The 17,704-nt window shown below is 46.1% G+C and overlaps 6 protein-coding genes across 6 annotated transcripts; 1 reads left to right on the top strand and 5 right to left on the bottom strand.

The window, feature by feature from the left end:
- Window positions 1-228: 228 nt before the first annotated feature.
- Window positions 229-688, top strand: N7478_007608 (kinase-like domain-containing protein; the record flags this gene model as incomplete). Its single annotated transcript, XM_056923822.1, has 3 exons — window positions 229-260; window positions 293-393; window positions 441-688. The coding sequence occupies 3 exons, from the start codon at window positions 229-231 to the stop codon at window positions 686-688; spliced, it is 381 nt and encodes a 126-aa protein (XP_056776548.1).
- A 652-nt stretch (window positions 689-1,340) lies between these two features.
- N7478_007609 (uncharacterized protein) lies at window positions 1,341-2,501 on the bottom strand (the record flags this gene model as incomplete). The annotated part of the gene is made up of 3 exons (XM_056923823.1): window positions 1,341-2,123; window positions 2,180-2,334; window positions 2,390-2,501. The coding sequence occupies 3 exons, from the start codon at window positions 2,499-2,501 to the stop codon at window positions 1,341-1,343; spliced, it is 1,050 nt and encodes a 349-aa protein (XP_056776549.1).
- Window positions 2,502-3,818: 1,317 nt separating this feature from the next.
- N7478_007610 (uncharacterized protein) lies at window positions 3,819-4,567 on the bottom strand (the record flags this gene model as incomplete). Its single annotated transcript, XM_056923824.1, has 2 exons — window positions 3,819-4,084; window positions 4,144-4,567. The coding sequence occupies 2 exons, from the start codon at window positions 4,565-4,567 to the stop codon at window positions 3,819-3,821; spliced, it is 690 nt and encodes a 229-aa protein (XP_056776550.1).
- Window positions 4,568-6,000: 1,433 nt separating this feature from the next.
- Window positions 6,001-7,692, bottom strand: N7478_007611 (DUF1996 domain-containing protein; the record flags this gene model as incomplete). Its single annotated transcript, XM_056923825.1, has 3 exons — window positions 6,001-7,243; window positions 7,304-7,460; window positions 7,518-7,692. 3 exons carry the CDS (start codon window positions 7,690-7,692, stop codon window positions 6,001-6,003), a joined length of 1,575 nt encoding a protein of 524 aa, XP_056776551.1.
- A 2,072-nt stretch (window positions 7,693-9,764) lies between these two features.
- N7478_007612 (uncharacterized protein) lies at window positions 9,765-10,967 on the bottom strand (the record flags this gene model as incomplete). The annotated part of the gene is made up of 1 exon (XM_056923826.1): window positions 9,765-10,967. The coding sequence occupies one exon, from the start codon at window positions 10,965-10,967 to the stop codon at window positions 9,765-9,767; it is 1,203 nt and encodes a 400-aa protein (XP_056776552.1).
- Window positions 10,968-11,773: 806 nt separating this feature from the next.
- On the bottom strand, window positions 11,774-15,329 carry N7478_007613 (uncharacterized protein; the record flags this gene model as incomplete). The annotated part of the gene is made up of 3 exons (XM_056923827.1): window positions 11,774-11,893; window positions 11,934-14,344; window positions 14,450-15,329. The coding sequence occupies 3 exons, from the start codon at window positions 15,327-15,329 to the stop codon at window positions 11,774-11,776; spliced, it is 3,411 nt and encodes a 1,136-aa protein (XP_056776553.1).
- Window positions 15,330-17,704: the final 2,375 nt, after the last annotated feature.

Raw genomic sequence — 17,704 nt, forward strand, 5'->3', positions numbered from 1 at the left:
TCGGTAGGGATCACTTTTTCCACCTTGAGGGATTTAATGGTGACACTAAATTTTGTGTTTGTAATTTCAATTTCTCTACTTTATCTGACCATTTTTCCAACTTCCTATAAACCCCGGCATTCATTTGTGATAGCTGACTTATGTATTGCAGATGCGGCTCTTATCCATACAAAAAGAATCCTTATCGCTGCCCCGCAGCCTCGTTCTCCTTACCCGAAGAACCTTGGAATGGGAGTATTCCTCATATCTCTCTATCAAGGGTGCGTTTACAGACACTCACATCCATAACCAGAAAGAACCCATATGAAGCAGACCCTGAAAAAATCCCTGCGACCGACTTGTACGCGGATGTGGCCTTCTATGGCCGCTACCACCCGCAGCCCGATGACTTTCGTATCAACCTCCAACATTCCAACTCGTCAACCCCTGCCTCTTTAAAGCGGCAGAAAACCGAATTTATCCGGCTGATGAAGGTGGTCGTGACGTTTTCGCTCTCGGTAGTGTCATCATAAAGTCTACTCATCTTCATGAACACGAGCACCCTGGGTCTCGAGAGATCGACTTCTCCTATGCTGATGCGAATGAGGCTTCCGCAATCTTACAAGCGAAGGCCATCCTGACTGATATCAAAGTTCCGGCAACATGGTTTTATGGCAAGGTATTCATCATTGGTTTCTCGACTATGTAGATACCCGTTAACTTCTTAGATCAATGATCGCCAAGTGCTTGTCCAAGAAAGGCTCCCTGGCGTCGCTTTGAATGTAGCTTGGCCATATTTATCTTCCTGCCAGAGAAAAGATTTTAAAGCACAAGCTAGAAGGATACTCTATCAACTTTCCACTATAAAACCATCAGAAAACCAAGCAATATGCGCACATATTGTCCCCGATCCAAATCTACTTTTCAATGGCAGGATCAGCTCGTTGGAAGCAGAAAATATTTTTTCGAACACCAACAACGATCCGGACATGTGTTTCGTGCACAATGACTTAACACAGTCAAACATTATTGTCGACGACGACAAAATTGTGGGAATCATTGATTGGGAAATGGCCGGGTTCTTGGGCTGGAAAACTGCTGCCGAAATCCATCGTCGGATCAGAACTCCCCAGCGAGATCATTTTGTAAATGCGAACTTGAGTGAAGAATTTCTTCAGGATATGATGTACTGGAATGATCTATACAATGAAAATTGACCAGGTGATGGTCTCACAAATAACAGCCTCCAGCGATAGCAAATGGAAATGATTGTTAGAACAAAAGCATCGTGCGTTTATTTTTCTTTGAAGTTCTCTTCTCGCTAGTTTACATTAGCTCCCCAAGCACTCGCAGAACACATTTTAAAACCTGCGCTTCTCCTCAGCAGGCTGGTTACCCACAGCCTTCTCGATCTTCTCCAACACCTCATCAGTCAACTTATCAACAACACCCAAAGCACGTACATTATCAAGCACCTGCTCCGGTCGCGAAGCACCAGTAATAATAGACGAGATATTCTTATTCTTCAGGATCCAAGCCAACGAAAGCTGAGAAGTGCTAATACCCAACTCCTCAGCAATAGGCTGCAAAGCAGCAGTCTGCTCCAGCTGGCGGGTCCAGTTATCATCACCAACAGTCTTGCGCCAACCCTTAACGTAAACATCCTCTGACTCCGCTAATCTAGATCCAGGAGGAGGTGCGGATTGACCATTGTATTTTCCAGTGAGGATACCACCCTTCAATGGTGACCAGATAGTCAGACCGAGTCCGTAAGCCTCGTAGAGCCAGCGGTATTCCTTCTCGACGCGCTCGCGCACAAGAAGGTTATACTGCGGTTGTTCTACGATGGGTCCAACAAGACCTAGCTTATCGGCGACGCGCCATGCATCTGCGATCTCACTGGCGGACCACTCGGAGGTACCCCAGTAGAAGGCCTTGCCGTTGTCGAGAAGATAGTTGAAGCCGCGCACGATTTCCTCCATGGGTGTATCGCGGTCAGGACGGTGAGCATAGACAACATCGACATATGGGAGGTCCAATCGCTTGAGGGAGAGGTTCATGCCCTCGATAATGTGCTTTCTTGAGAGGCCATTGTTGTTCAATGGCTTATCGGGGTTGGCGCTGTTGGCTTTGCCCCAGTAAATCTAATTGCGCAATCAGCAACCCGAATTACATGTATAGAGATTCAGCAGGGAAGTACCTTGGTGGTGATAACGAGGTCGTTCTGCTTCCATCCGAACTTCTTAATAGCCTCACCGAGGACAACCTCACCCTGGCCACCAGAGTATGTCTCAGCGGTATCAAAGAAGTTAACACCAGCGTCGTAGGCAGCCTTCATACAATCAAAAGCAATCTCTGTTCAACTGAGTCAATATTCATCCCATCAGAATAAGAAAGAACAAGGTCCTACCATTTCCAACATGACCACCATAAGTGAGCCAGCTACCAAGCGAGATAACCGAAACTTTCAGTCCAGTCCGGCCAAGATGGCGGTACTGCATTTCAGGAAGTGCCTCAGACATCGTGAGAGTTTATTGAAATCAATTGAATCCGAATGAAGGGTGATTGTGAAGAAGCTTTCCGTAGCTCTGAAAAAAAGTTGGCAACCAAGGTCTCTTATGTAACTTGCAGCAGTCTTCACGCAATTAACGCGGGCCGATGCGGGGTTCGTGCACGGGCCTGTACGTGCGGGACTTTACGCTTGTTTCCCTCATTAGGACGCCGAATGAGGGGCTTAGGTGCGTGGCGTGTGGAATGCTCCACCTGCCTTCGATACGATGGCTCTGTTTCGTTGGAGTTAAGGAAAGGTTGATCCGTTGCTTTGAAATCAGTTTCCTGATCTGAATTAGTTTCGTCATTTTGGTTTGGGATGGAGTGATTTTTGCTTCGTGGACCTTTCTCGAACTACGGAGATTGAAGTAGGTGGAGTTTCCCCTTTCGATGAAAAGGATGAAGTACATATTCACATATTCAAATGCAATTACAGGGATGGATACGTAATAGGGTATATTATTGAAAGATGGATTTATGCTTAAATACCCTTGTATCACCTAGACTCCATGTGGAAGGTGTAGAGCACAGCTATTCGCCACTTGGAGGGGCATTGCAGTTAATTAGATGCAATCAATACATACATTAATCTAGGTATCTTTGTCTTTCATTAAGAATCTTACTTATTAAGAATCTCACACAATGATAGTGTGCCGGCTTATTTGACTGCATCGGGCCATTCAAGCAGACCTATTTAACCGGTTCGGCGAAACGTGTCTTGTTTCACCGGCATCCCGTGGGGGTGTGCCGTGGTGTGGGGCATTCTCTACTGGAAGGTCTGATGTGATCTCCTTGGGTAACATTAAATGTGGGGGTAGGAGGAATGAGTCAGAATCGAATATAGATGGTAGGTTAGTAGTACACTGTTATCGTTGAACGCTGTGTGCATTCCTATGGAAAGAAGACTGACCATATCTAGTTGTTCAAGAACAAAGTCTGGTTCGAGAAATTGAGAATCGATTCAATTTCATAGATCTCGCGTCATTTCTAGCAAGTGTTCCAAATATCGCTCCTAAAACTTTCCGACGTCAACTTGGATCATTCTTTGAGCTTGTGGGAGTTATTCAAAACACAAATTCTGAGTTTAACTATTTAAAATCCACTTTGTAGCTACTAAATGAAATAAACTGAAACACAAAAGGGCCAAATTAAACATTAAATATCCTCAGCTCAAGTGAGTCTTCCCAACTTGGACTTAACCTTCATTTTTACCAACATGCCCAGAACTTCAACTACTTCCCCAGCTCAAGAACAGAGTACCATCCATCTTCAAGCTCAAATCGAGATTCCTACATACATCCAATAGCAGTAGCACCAGGCCAATCTGGATAAATCGGAGTTTCAGTCGCTTCAGCACACTGACAATAAGAAGTCTCAAGAGGAACGTCCTGACACTCTTCCGCAGCGGCCGTAGCACAGTACGCATCAGTACTGGTCAAGATCGTCATACCTGGCGGACAATAGTCATAGGGCATGCAGTAAGTATCGACTATCGAACTTCCATCGCGCACAGACATGCTATACCATTGATCGGAGGCACATGAGCAGGAAACCGCTAAGGAAAATGTTAGAATCAGGAAGCAAGCTGATATTAGGGATTCAGGAACATAATACCTCGAACAGTAGTCGACACTCCTCCAGCTAGTACGCCATCATAAAGTGTCTTGGTAGAATAGGGAATCAAGCCATTCGAACATCCAGTCGTGATCCATGCAGCATTCAGAGGGAAGCAAGTTGACTCTTCCATACAGTGATCTGGGTGCCAGACCGTAGGGAAGAATCCTTCGTCGCACTCGATCGGAGGTTGTTTCTTGTGGCAGTAGACAAGTGGGGTTCCCATTGTACAATCCGTTGTATGCAGGATCGTTGAGCCATCTGTACAGCGAAGTCCACCCTGGACGGTGACATCTGGAGCCACGGCTGTAGTGGTCATTGTGGCTTCAAGTTGCTGAGCTAGATCGGGGCTTCCGGTTTCTCGGGGGAATGCCATGACAGCAATCCATAGCAAAGGAAGGACGAAGATCTTTAGAAGACACATTTTCTGCAGCTCGATTGGAAACTTAAATATTGAGAAATGATGTATATGAATTGAAATAGGACTGATAAACTGGAAATATTTCGACAATGTCATGAGTGTCTTGATTCTCGAGATTAATGGCTCTTATATACAGCTCCCCGGTGCTTTCTCTTCCAAAAGGCTCATTCACTGGGCATACCAAAATCTGACAGCAACCCTAGATCTAGAATCCAACATCAGCACACATCAGAAACATTGTAGCTGTAGCTCTGCATGATGTAGGTCTGCATGAGCTGATGAGCTTATTCTCTTTCTCAGACACTGCGGCTACAGCAAAGCATCAGATATCACCATATGTAACCCATCCCCTCAGTTCAATAACAGAATACAAGGTGTGCTAGACAACACACATCATAAAAATAGTAATGAATGAGGCAATTGAAGTCCAATCGCCGGTTGGCCAGGGTCTAAGGTTGCGAACAATCTTCCCTTCAATATGAGTGACCTCCTGATTGATAAAACAGACGCAACCTAGTTCATTGGCGGGAGATAAGTTCGTTGCAACTCGTGTCATCGGGAGTGCTACAGCCCGCTGCGGATAGCATCGTCGACCCAGCACGTTGCGACACTGTTTGTTCTGGCTTGTTGCTAGAATAATATCTATGCAGGGGGAATAGCATTGAAAGCTTCATTGCTGGAAAATGTGCTTCCCCAATATGCTGGGAAACTTGTTGAGTACCTTGTCGTTGGTTCTTGCACCGCATGGTCAAGTCATTCTTGTGTCTCATCTGTCCCGCCTTGGGTCACACAGTGGAAATCGCCCGGGCCCAGCTCAATAAGTTTGTATATGTGGTCTAAGACAGCAGCTGAGATGGTCTGAGGCGATTCTGAGTTGTTTAGGTTTACAGCTGGTGTGGGTCCATGGAACAAGGACTGCGCTATTATTACCCTTCTCCTAACTACTTCGGTATTCGCTTTGTTCTAAGAAAACAGACTTCGTACATCCAAGACCTGTATCAGGCCAATGCAAGACAGTCTGCTGTCGTTCAACCCCCAATTTCGATGCTTCATATTTCCCGGTAAATTGCAGCGATACATCGGCAACAGTCTTGAAACAAATTCCGAGATTACACATAAATTTAGGTATTTACCTTGAATCGGGTGATTGAAACAGGCCACTTATTGCGCTCAACCAGGATATATTGAGATTTTCCTCTTAGAGAATTCCAAATAAAAAGTCGAATGACAGTATAATCACTAACAAATATCACGAGTACCCGACGTGAAGCATCCAATATAGGCAAGAGAAAATATGTACACGAATGGAAAGTCCTGGTTGCAGTCCAATGAACCAGCGAGGAAGCTGCTAGACCTGCAGTAGAGTCACATTGGCAATTCAAGAAATCCACGCCCAGCGTAGTCTTAATATGCCACCCTTCAAATCAGATCGGGTTTCAATCTCTTTTGTGGTGCAAATGACCGTGGTGGTGGACGTGGCGGCGAGCGTGTTCTCGAACACGGTCCTGGACTTCCGGCTCTGCGAGAATATTCTCCCTCTTCTCCACATATGAAACCACTGTGGACGTTTCAGTAGCGGTGGTTATCGCTGTGGACATTGTGCGCACTTCCCCTCTGATTGTTGAATATGGAACACCATTCTCATCAATAACCACAATGACATCCTGCTCCAGGTAAACAATCTCTTCCGTGATAGGATCAATAGCAATGGATGTTGTGGGTGTTGGTATCGGGCTAGAGGTAGATGCAGAGGTAGCGAAGGAAGTAGTGGGCACAGCCTCCCCAGCAGAAACAGCGACATCCGCCTTAGCCTTCCCGAGAGCATTCGCCTCCGCCGAGAAGCTAATCGAGAGAGCGGGAATAGTCAAAGTCGGAACAATATTTGGCCATGTGGTAGCTGCGGGTTCTGCGGAGGATGATGAGGAGGAGGACGAGGACGAATTGCAAGACAAGGCGTACGCGGGACCCCACTCAATAGACATAGTTCCCGGCAACCCGTCAGCATGCATATGGTCATTTTCACCTTCAAGCTGATCGGGCACATCAAAGAAGCACTGACGCTGATCGGCTTCGGACTGGATATCAAAAAGTTCGCAATCGCCCACATTGCCGGTTGCACTTGTACAAGTATCAACGGCTTCCTGCAGGACGCCATCTTCCCAACCAAACATGAAATCGCCATGGTATCCATATCCAGTGGGGTCCCCATTCGCCAATGCAAAGTAGCCATCAACATCTTTGAAAGCGTATGTATTCCAAATAGTCTCGTAGAATAGTGAGACCAACTGCGTCTCGTACCCTTCCGGGCATGTTCCAGTCATCACCAAATCAGGATAAGCAACGTGGGATTTGTGATCCTCCGAGTCAACATCCTTCCCGTTCCAGCATGAAGGGAACATGAGCTCGAGTCGGATTCCGTCAATACAGTTCTCGTCGAGGAAAGTTTTGTTTGGGAGAAAGTGGCGTTCCAGGGATCCTTCGGGAGTTTTGTCGTAGTTCAAGCAATTGAAACCCAGGGCCTTTTGGCGCAGAGCTTTTTGGGATATCTGCGCGCCTGACCACGAGGACTTTGGCGGATCGGGAACGGGCCAGGTGAAGTTTCGTTGGAAAGGGTCTCCTGCAAGCATCCGGAAGTTATCTGGGAATGCGGTGATGTTCTCTCCATAAAGGAGATAGTACCTTTGTGAGGGTTTAGCATGGCCTGGTAAAAGAGTAAATATTCAAGGGTCCTAAACATACGCTAGCATTCCTCCAACCTCTGGAACCACCTGAGCAGAACCATTTGTATGCATGAAGTATAGCGCTGGCGTCCAGTACGCAGACATGTCCTGCGTAACACCACAGGAAGTGCAATCCGATTCACGCAGGGTATCCATATCAGAGCTTAAACCAAAGTCTATACCACCGGTCAGTATAGCTGTTCAAACTTTCGAGTGCATAGAGGTTAACTCACTGCCTCCACCATGGACGGAATGCACATGCGACGAAACCTCGCCAGGATCAACAATGGGATCAATACGGGCAAGACCAGTTCTTCCACGGCAAGGGAGACGCCAAAACGCATCAGCATAAATGGGGAAGATAGCAAGACAGGCCATAAAGGCCGTCTTGAGCTGAATGTCCTGCATATCGAGAGATAATGATAATGATAAAAGAGAGAATAGAGCGCGATTCAACGAGCTCGAGAATAAAAAAACGAGTGACGTTATTTCACCAGATGATCGAAACGAAAGAAAACTCCCCAGGAGCACCGATTCAATCGGTAGTGTCTCGCAAACGCGAAATAGAAAAAGCAATATCAGACAAATAGGTCGTATAAGGTTGTTGTCGAGGGCGCTGGCGCATTTATGTTAGTATTGAAAAGAGAAACAGGGACCCCGCGCGTAGTTTGGAAAGACGCGCAGTGCAGGGCTTAGCGGCAAGCCCCAGAGTGGGATTCCATATGTCCAATCGGGCGTCATCGAAAGGGACCCGTTTGAGATCCTACAGAAGAACTAGGTGGATGCTCCCTTCGGCGGCGGAATGATCCCTTGCATCGGCACTTTTCACCCTTGGTAAGGGTGGACACCTGTATAAGGGACAGGGTAGGATGGCAGAATAAGACTGTGATGGCATGTAGCTTACCGCTTGATAGTCAAACGCGTTCTCTGTGACGTAAACAAATAAACACGATCGTGGATGAGGCTTTATCGGTCGTATACTTCTGAGGCGGGAAGTACTATATAGACGTATATTAGAGGCTGTTCTACCCCGACAAGGAAATTATCCCTATCGGAATATCTTCTCACCTGGCAAAAAAAAGATATCCAAAATTTCTTTCAAAGGAGAAAAGGATATATAGTAGTGAAACGAAGGACAAAAAGCCGCAATGGCAAGGAGTGACAAGTGTATACCCTTCAACAGGGCCTGAGAAAGGGAACGGACAGCCAAAGCAAAGGACTCGACAGGGACAAAGAACAAGAAGAGAAGTGAAAAGAGAAAAAGGGCCAAGACATCTAGGAATAAAAGGTATCAAGTCCATGGGGTATCAAGGTCAAGGCTCAAAACAAGGCTAAAGGGCGATAGGGACAACTTCATCGCATCGACCTTGATCTGACCAATCCCTAGACAGCACGATATTAAGTGACCCCTCTCTGGCCTCCGCAGGACCAAGACCCAAGGCGGTACAAGGCTCAAGCGATTGAATTTATCCGTAAAGTAAATTAGAACCCGTTGAAATGGAAATGAAAAGCCCACCGGGGCAACCGAGCGGATCTCGTAAGATGAGATACGAGTCGTGCAATCTTACTAGGAAACCCGGCATATTGTAAACCTCCATGAGACCATAGGATCATCGTACACCGGTAAGATTGTGTCACACCATGAGACGATGAGATCCATGCCCACCGTTCTAATTTTCTAGTTCGATGGAGCCGTTTGAGTGCAGGGCATGTTCCTGGTCTAATTTGTTGGTTCGGCCTCCGCCGTCTCGGGTGCCCCCACGCTGTGGACTGGGATTGGTTGCGCGGGCGCATGCTGAAACGGTGCCTAGATTAAGGAACGTGTTTGTCGATACTCTGCGATGTGGGTGGACAGAACTTGATTCAGATGGAAATTAGATTCAAAATTCAGAAACTGCATTTAAGATTGTACCTAGTTAAAGCCCTGGAGGGCTTGGTGCTCTCGGAGGAAAATTTTTAAATAATCCAAAATGTGTTAGAGTAGAACTTGTTGAATATATAATATAGTAGGGAAAGCCTCCATCCTATCAGGAATAACCCTTACGATCGCGGGGTTATTATCCCCTTTTTGTTTCTTCCGGCTATATAGTATCGCGTTGCAATTAGTTCTAAATAGTACACTTCTTACACTCTTTTCGATTATATAGCTACTATTTTCTATAATTTTGACTTCCCGCGTTAACTAGGGAAAGATAACGTACATGTAATCGGTAAGCGAGTGGTCTATGTAAGCGGGTGGTCCACCCAAACTAACTAATATAATTCAAATCAATTAAACTCAACCAAAACACCATACAATTAATAATATAAGCTATCTAGGTCTATCAGTATATATTTCAAGTTTTAAGGTATATCAAATTATTAACACTAATCAGCTTTCTACACCACAGGTTATTTCCCGCATAATCAACCAAGCTAACTTTAACTAGTAACAGGAATAGATTCACATTCTAAAATCATACATGTTGATACTGACATTCTCAAATGTGCATATCTCTCAATGTCTGTTCCAAGTCATGAGCATGACTCACACCAGCGGTAGTCGAATGGTTTCGGCCACCAACCGCTGATCCACACTCAGGACACCTTGATAACTCCATAGCTCCTCCACACTCCCCAATGGTGAAAGGATGGCCGTTCTCACAGTAATACCAATGACCGGTACTTCTGAACTCTTTCGCCATTGCAGCCAAAACAGCCATTCGTTCCTCATTACTCACTGGTGTGTAGAACACCGAGCCCCTGAGCATCGATCTCGTGCCCTCAATCTCCTCAGATAGTCCGCGTGTCTGTGTAGGATGCTCATCGCAAAGCCTCTGAGCTTCTTCAATAGCTGCATTGCCACTCTCTCTCAGTGATTCAGCGAGTGAGGGCTCCTTTACATGATGTAGTTCTAGTGCATACAGCTGAGCCAGGAAGATGTTCCCTTCAGTTCTTTGTGGGATGCGCTGTGAAAAAGACGCCTCATTGATAAGACGCCCGCTTTCTGCTCTGTTCATCTCCAGGTTGATGAAAAATTCTTTCTGGTTTGAACCAATCGGAGTGAGTCTCATCAGTGAGAAAAAGTCACTCAGTAAAGCTGTATCAAGGCGAAGTAAGAGTGCGGTAGCTTGGATCTGTCCCTTAGTCTGAAGCACGCTCTCATCAAAGCTGAATTGACCAGAGGTCTTCTTGCGCCGACGAGCATTCTCAACCATGTTGCAAACCTGGTTAAATGGCTGCTCCTCCACCTTGACCTTAGCTTGATACTCGCTTATCTTGCGACGAAGGGCTAATAAAGCACGCCAACGTGGCTTAGATGCTTTTTGTATGAGACTCCTCATCGCTGATACTTGGTGTGCGGGCGTACCCTCAATTCTAATTTCGCCATCACCTTGGAATGCTAGACTAGCGCCTGCCGTGGTGCGTGTGTCATCTTGCAACTTAGACAAGAGGTCAGGCAACTCCTGTGCGAGGGGCACATATCCCTGGTTCGCATACAGGATGAATTTCTTTGTCGCTTCATCTAGCATTGCACGCCTTACTAGCCTTCCATAGCGAGAAAGACTTCTCAAAGAGCCACGACACGTGGCGCATCTCCGGATATCTTCAATCGAGAAGGGCTCAGAGGATGAGGCTATTGAGATTGGTTTCTCCGTTTCATCGAGGTTGTAATGCTTTTTGAGATCCATTTGACCATCCATACTCTCGATAGTCAAGAAGTGTCCGCACCGGGGGAAGACACAAGGGGCCTCTGTCAGATTAATTTCCCCGTATGTTTTCATTTCCAAAAAGTCGACGATGGTCTCTTTGATTTCGGGATATCCACAGGTCTGGCAGTATTTCTCAGGAGGACAGGTTTCACCGCACACCGAAGGGCATTGATGGCCACATGGAAGAAGCTTTTCGCAGCGCAAGGAACATGGAATGTGATCACAAGGTGCGGCACAGGGCATTGAGCAACTGCTATGAGAACAGGAAGAGAGACAATGCTCGACTGCGCAGGGTGGACATGGCTCCGAGCATTTTTGAGGGCACCGAGAATGCCCGCATTGAACATCACATGGTGAGGTACATGCAGGACATGATTCCTCTCCATGACACTCAGTAGCACAGGTATGAGAACAGGAAGAGTATAGCCTTCCACACTTCTGTTTGCAGGTAGCATGATTGACCACCGATTCTTCCGGTGTTACCTTAACACACTGCGAGCAAGATGACTTGCAGCTATGACCACATGGCAGCGGTGCATTGCAGACCTGCCTGCACGGGTAGTTGTCACCATTAACATCTATATGACATTCGATATTGATAATGTGGCCGCACTGTAGAACTTTCTTTTCAACGAACATCTGGCACTTGACCGTGGTGAGATCTTGCGCCTGCCAGCACGGGAGTGTGACTATGGGATGATCACAAGGAAGAATTCGTTGTAAGTCAACAACAGGGACCATGCATCTTTCGGGACATTTGTCTCCGCAGAACTTGGGGCAAGGATGCGTACAACCCTTTAGAGGGCGAGGACAAGGTTCTGAGCAATAGGCAGCTTGGTGAAGCATCTCGGAATGACACTTTTGCTTGCAAGGATGTCCACATTGAAGGCGCTTCCCACATTGCAGGCTGCAACCTCCTTCGGGAGAAAATTGTTCGAAATGCTCTGGCTCTTTTACTTCGATGGGAGTGTCAGGATGACGAGGACAGGTCAATTCCAAGTGGGGACCCAGATTTCCATCTTTCTCCAGGATATCAATCACCTTTCCCCACATATCAACTTTCCTCGAGGTCTCTGTGTTCCCAATGATATACATACCATGCTTGGCACGGGACAAGAGGACATTGATTCGATTTGGAGTTCGGAGGAACCCGCACCGGTTCTGACTGTTGCTTCTCACCAGCGAAATAACCACGACCTTTGCTTCTTCCCCTTGGAAGTTGTCGACAGTTGCAACTCTGAGGGTCTGAAGTAGTGTAGACTTGGACAAATTCGCTCTTTGTTGCTCGCTCCCCTCTGCTGTAAAACCTGCATTATCCAGGTCCTCCTGGTCCCTTTCGCCAAGGGTGACAGCGTATGACAGTGCTAGCTTTCGACGCATGCGATGCAGCTGGCCAAGATAGGGTGTGAGTACGGCAATATCCCCGCTCCTATAGACTCCCTGCTTTAGAAGGTGGTTGACCAGAGAGACTGTCAGCTCGATTTCATGATCGTTCCAGTGTGACGTAGCTGTTGGATCATGGCTCATGGCACCAGCCTCCGCACAACGGTGATCAAGCCAGAACAGTCGTCTCCGCATTCCAACAACATTCGGATAATCCATTACTGACGGGGAGTCTTCTAGTTGCGGATACACAGTCTCGCGAATGAGACGAGATATCGATGGATCCATTCGTCGTTGGGTTTCCAGGGTACAGAGCGGAATCTGAACCCCAACATCCTCATCGGGCTCAACGAGTCTCTCAAAAAGTGATCGATCCAGTGCATACTGTTTTCCCTCACTGCTTTCTCGAGAGAGTTCATAGTTTTGAATCTGAGGCCGAAGTTGTTGATGATCGCCAATGAGTATGAGGTGCTCCACTGACGGCAGCAAGGAGGTCAACATATGAGCTTCCATCACCTCACCAGCCTCCTCGCAAATGAGGACTTTTGATTTCAGTCGACGAAGCATATTCAGGTTGCGAGCCAGCCCCGTTGTGGTTACCCCGATGACATCTGCAACGCGAAGGCAGCGCAGATCCAGCTCATCTCTGATTTTGGCCCATTCAGCCTTAGTTTCAGCGTGTGAAGCGAATACTGACTGAGCTCGATCATTCACATTCTCTCTCTGACTCATTACCCAGTATTCATAGAGAGTTCTCCGCTCCTGGGTAGTCATCACGTCTATGTGGACGTTATAAAGTTGACTCATGCTGCGTGGTGGATCTTCGCTTGTGTTTCCACCGATCAACCACGACCGTATTGTTTGGCTTGGATCCGTATTTGATTGCCGCCTAAATCCATCCTCATCCTCTTCAAAGAACTGGCAATAGTGTTTATGGTGGAAGCGTTGAAGGTAATATTTGAGACTTGCATCTGAACCGGAGGAATTAAGATGAAGCTTCTGAAATTGCTCGTCATGCAAATCAAGCTTGTTGTATAGTTCACACTGAGACTGTCTTTCTAGTCGTGTCTTCTCCACTTCCCGAGACACCGTTCGAAGATTGAACGGTTCTAAAGTCTCGGACTTGGATTGAGACCCAATGCGGATAATCTGGGTGGTAATCTTATTTTTCCGAATGTCTTCAAGAAGCTGATCCAGTGCATGGTTTGTGTAACATACACAAATTATTGGACCCAATCCTGTTCTGACCTTGGCCTTATTCGCCAGGAGCACTTTGATGAGCGCCACTCCCGTGTAGCTCTTACCAGTGCCTGGTGGGCCTTGAATACATCCGATTCGACGCTGTAAAGTTCTGACCAAGGCCACCGCTTGTGCTTTATCGAGTGTAGAGTGTTGCTGGAGTTTCTCGATATCTACTGGCTGAGAGTGCCTAACCTCAAGGCTAGACCGATCATCCATGAGACACTTCAAGTCGAAATAAAAGCCCGGAGAGGCCGCATAAATTGGGGGTGGGATGTTTGTCATGACAACCCGTGAATCCAAGTTGTCGGTTGCAAGAAACTCTGACATAGGAATGTCTTCAGCCTTCTGCATTCTCTGAAGAGCTAGCAGAGTGGGCTGAAAGGATGGTAGAAGTATACCTGGAAACTCGACAAGTGAAAGTGACAGATTCTGTCTTGTATTCTTTGCAGCCTGGCAGTCGAATACATACTGCCAATTTTCTTCAGTGGGCTCGACAAGCTCCAGAATAATGGATGCAGTCTTAGGATTGTCCGAGAGAGATGGTGCTATATTCCACTTCTTGCTTTTGTCATTATTTTTCTCATAAGCCCGATCGGGGGCAGCCACTGTGCAGAAAATTGCGAAGCCTTTGGGGTCAAGAAGACACACAAGCGCACTTGACTGGAGACGTTTGGAAATATTCCACCATTCTGCTCTGGCTTTCTTCCCAGACTCACGAACATTGGGTGGCTGGGTGAACGTCACTAGGAACTGCAGTCCAGCGAATCTATGTAGGCACAGGCTGTGCACAACGACTTGCCTGTACACATGCGTTCTCGTTTGGGTTCTACGAGTATCTTGGCGCGTACCCACCTGAAGCTCAGCATGTATCACATCTCGGAGTTGACCAATCGTATCCTCTCTGAGAAGGCGGAAGTTCCTGTCAAGCAGTCCAGCAATACCATTGAGATGCCATTGCCGACAATCTTTGACAGGAAGGTACTCTGCCCGTGAACTTGATATCTCCTGAAAGGTTGGCATAACCCTGACATTGGAAATGTCCGCGTAGTCATTGTCGTGGCGACCGCCAGGCGGGGCCCTCTGTGTGATAAATCCAGTAGTCGCCCGGGTCGGTTGAATGCTTTTCAGACCTTCCATTAAATTTGGCAAGGAAAGACCAATCTTGAGGCGGCGCTGTATAACATCCAGGTATTGGAGTGATTGATAAAGAGAGCAATCACAATCCAAAGCATGGAGTGAATTGAGAAGGTCCGCAAATCTTTGTGCTGGACTCTGCAAAGAATCTTGGACAAACGCGGTGGAGTTTAATCCGATAACCTGGGAAAAGGCAAGTAGACACAGCTCGAGATGATTGCTCGCCAGGTTTGGGTCTTCTACGAGCTCCATATGAGTAATATCTGCTAGGAACTCCAGAAAAGGTCTTGCTCGGCGACCTCCAGGTCCGAATATGCAGTTGTAAATAGTGACAACAGCCTGCTCCAGTACCAAAGATGCGAGAACGTCAGGAGATGTGATGATTTCCAGAAAGGCAATCATACCATCCTCAAATATTGCCTTCTTCTGTGAATCTGAGAGGGATGAGAACTCTTGTTCGATCAATTCCTGTATTCTCTTGAGGCTTCCTTCGGTGGAAAGATGTCGAACAACATTTTGTCGAGTACTCTCGTCGATTTCGATGAGGTTTTTAGCCTCTTTGAAAAATTGACCCAGTTGCCTTGGCCTTCTCATCGAAGGACCAAAACGGCCCAGAGATGTTTGTGCTTTCCAGGCTCCAAATGCATGTTCGTCTGCATTATTCTTCCTCTGCTGTGTCTGTCCGCTGCCACGCCTCTGGGTTTTGTTCTGGGAGACATGTTCAAATCGACAAGGGTTAAATCGACAGGAGCCAGTGGCCGCAAATTGACGACATATCCTTTCACAGTCAGCATAATGGATTAGATGACATTGGGTCACAGGTTCATACTTTCCAGACATTTCTACTAGCCACAAGACAGAATTGGAGTTCTGATCTCTTGGAAGGAACAGTCTTTCTTGTAGTAATTTCTAGATATCAACTGCGAGCGAATAAGATGGCCAAAGAGTCTGAACTACTTTGAACGTCACAACTTGGCAGAAGATGATAAAAACTCTTGGATGGTGGAGTAGTTCGTGGAGTTAGAAATTGAGTTCTATTTATGTTTGGTGAAAAAGGAAATGGACATGAGGGGTAGAGCCTCACTAGATTCAGTTTGTTAATATCCATGCATTACCGCAGTGACTGCGCCTACTGCCACTTCTAAGGCTATAACAGGCCCACGTAATTTACATACGAAACTTACTCTGACCGACGAAAATTACGTGAGGCTGGTTAGATAGTACCACAGCAAATACTAGGACTAGGAGTGAATGTCTGCCAATGGATATACCGTCTATCCTATCGGATAAGACCCACGAATCGGGATCTACTGTGGCGCGATGAAATGCACGGGCCAAACCAACGCGCACCGTGCCTCACTCCACAAAATGAATCTATTGGGTATGCTGCAGAGGGAGTTCTCAGGATTTTGACAAGACAGGAGAAGATCATCGAAAACAAGGCATTTTTATAGAGTGACGTGGCTTATGGAGTCGTTGGTGTGACTAGGTAACCGCCCCATTTCAAATATTTTTCAAATGTTACTGCGGCGATTGTTATGCGCCGTGGAAAAAAAGCCGCAGACGGCGCTGACGTAGATTATTACAGACACTACAGTGTATAATTTTATCTCAAGTACACAGATAATCTTAAAGAATTTGAGTCTTTTATCGAATGAGTCGGAAATCCTTCTTATCTAATGCCGGATATTAAGCAACCGCAAGGCCGGTGGGGCTGTAGCTGGACCGGCCCGTAAAGGACGATGAAAGTTTAATCCAAAATGTTCTACTGAGAGAATGTACCGCCTCTCCTATGGTAGCGCGACGTGGTCACCCTACTCGATTGGTTCAACTGCCCCTCTTGCTCATAAAAATTGAGGCTACCTCATTGGATACCTCTTCTTTGCGAGGACCGAAAAATTCCTTCTCTGCTGTTTTTATTTATTAGGCTCTCATTTAGCGTAATTCGATCATGAATACCGTTGATCATCAATCAACGATAGTGTTCGTTACTTTTTTTTACACCCTTCGATATATTATAGTGGTAGAGATAGAGAGAATGCAATACTTCTAGTATAAGACAATATAGGGTTTCGATACGTAGAGAGTACTATCTTTATTCCGTAGGTAGTTAAAAGACAAGAGTCAGAATTATAATAGTTACTAAGTTATTAGGCTAGAAACCTGTGACTAGGTAAAGAACCGAAGTTTCTGAGTCCTATGATCGGTCCTGTGATAATCCTGTGACATTCTAGTTAGAATATTTTTGTTGATTCTGTTTATTTTATGTTCTTTATTTGGTTCTTTGATACTTTTGCTATTAGATTGGCCTATATCTTTCCTTTTTTGGGGGGGGGGGGGGGTTGCTACTCTAGGACTCTCAGCTATATGTTTAGGTAGTGTATAGTAGGGAAAGCTTCTCTCCTATTAAGAATAACCCTTATGATTATAGAGTTATTATCCCCTTTTTGATTTTCCCCTTATATAGTATTGCGTTGCAATTAGTTCTAAATAGTATATTTCTTATACTCTTTTCGATTATATGGCTACTAGGTTCTGTGATTCTGACTTTCTGCGTTAACCAGGGAAAAATATAGATATTTTTCTGTGGGTTTTTCTGAGCAATATTCTAATATAGGCCTATTTCCCCTCTTCAATACCTATGAAGTTCTAGATCCATTTCTGCACAAATGCAGATCAACCAACGCTGAGAGATTTGGAAATTCAATTGATTTCGTCTATGGGAAACGTTTAAATACTCCAAGGCTAAACAACTGCAAATTAGCACTTATTGAGATAGATCACTCCAAGGATGTTGATGAAGGCTGGGGTGTAATAAGCATTAGTATCCACGTCTGTGCATCTACTACTAAATCCCCCAAGGCGATTTCAAGTTACTAAGTGCCGAAGCGACACGGACGCGATCCCTCGTTTGAGATATACAAGAGACCCGCGAGTTCAAAAATCCACAGACATGGAAGAGAACTTCT

Source organism: Penicillium angulare (genome assembly GCF_028827245.1).
Source record: "Penicillium angulare strain IBT 27051 chromosome Unknown utg000005l_segment0_segment0, whole genome shotgun sequence".
Classification (NCBI taxonomy): Eukaryota; Fungi; Ascomycota; class Eurotiomycetes; order Eurotiales; family Aspergillaceae; genus Penicillium; species Penicillium angulare.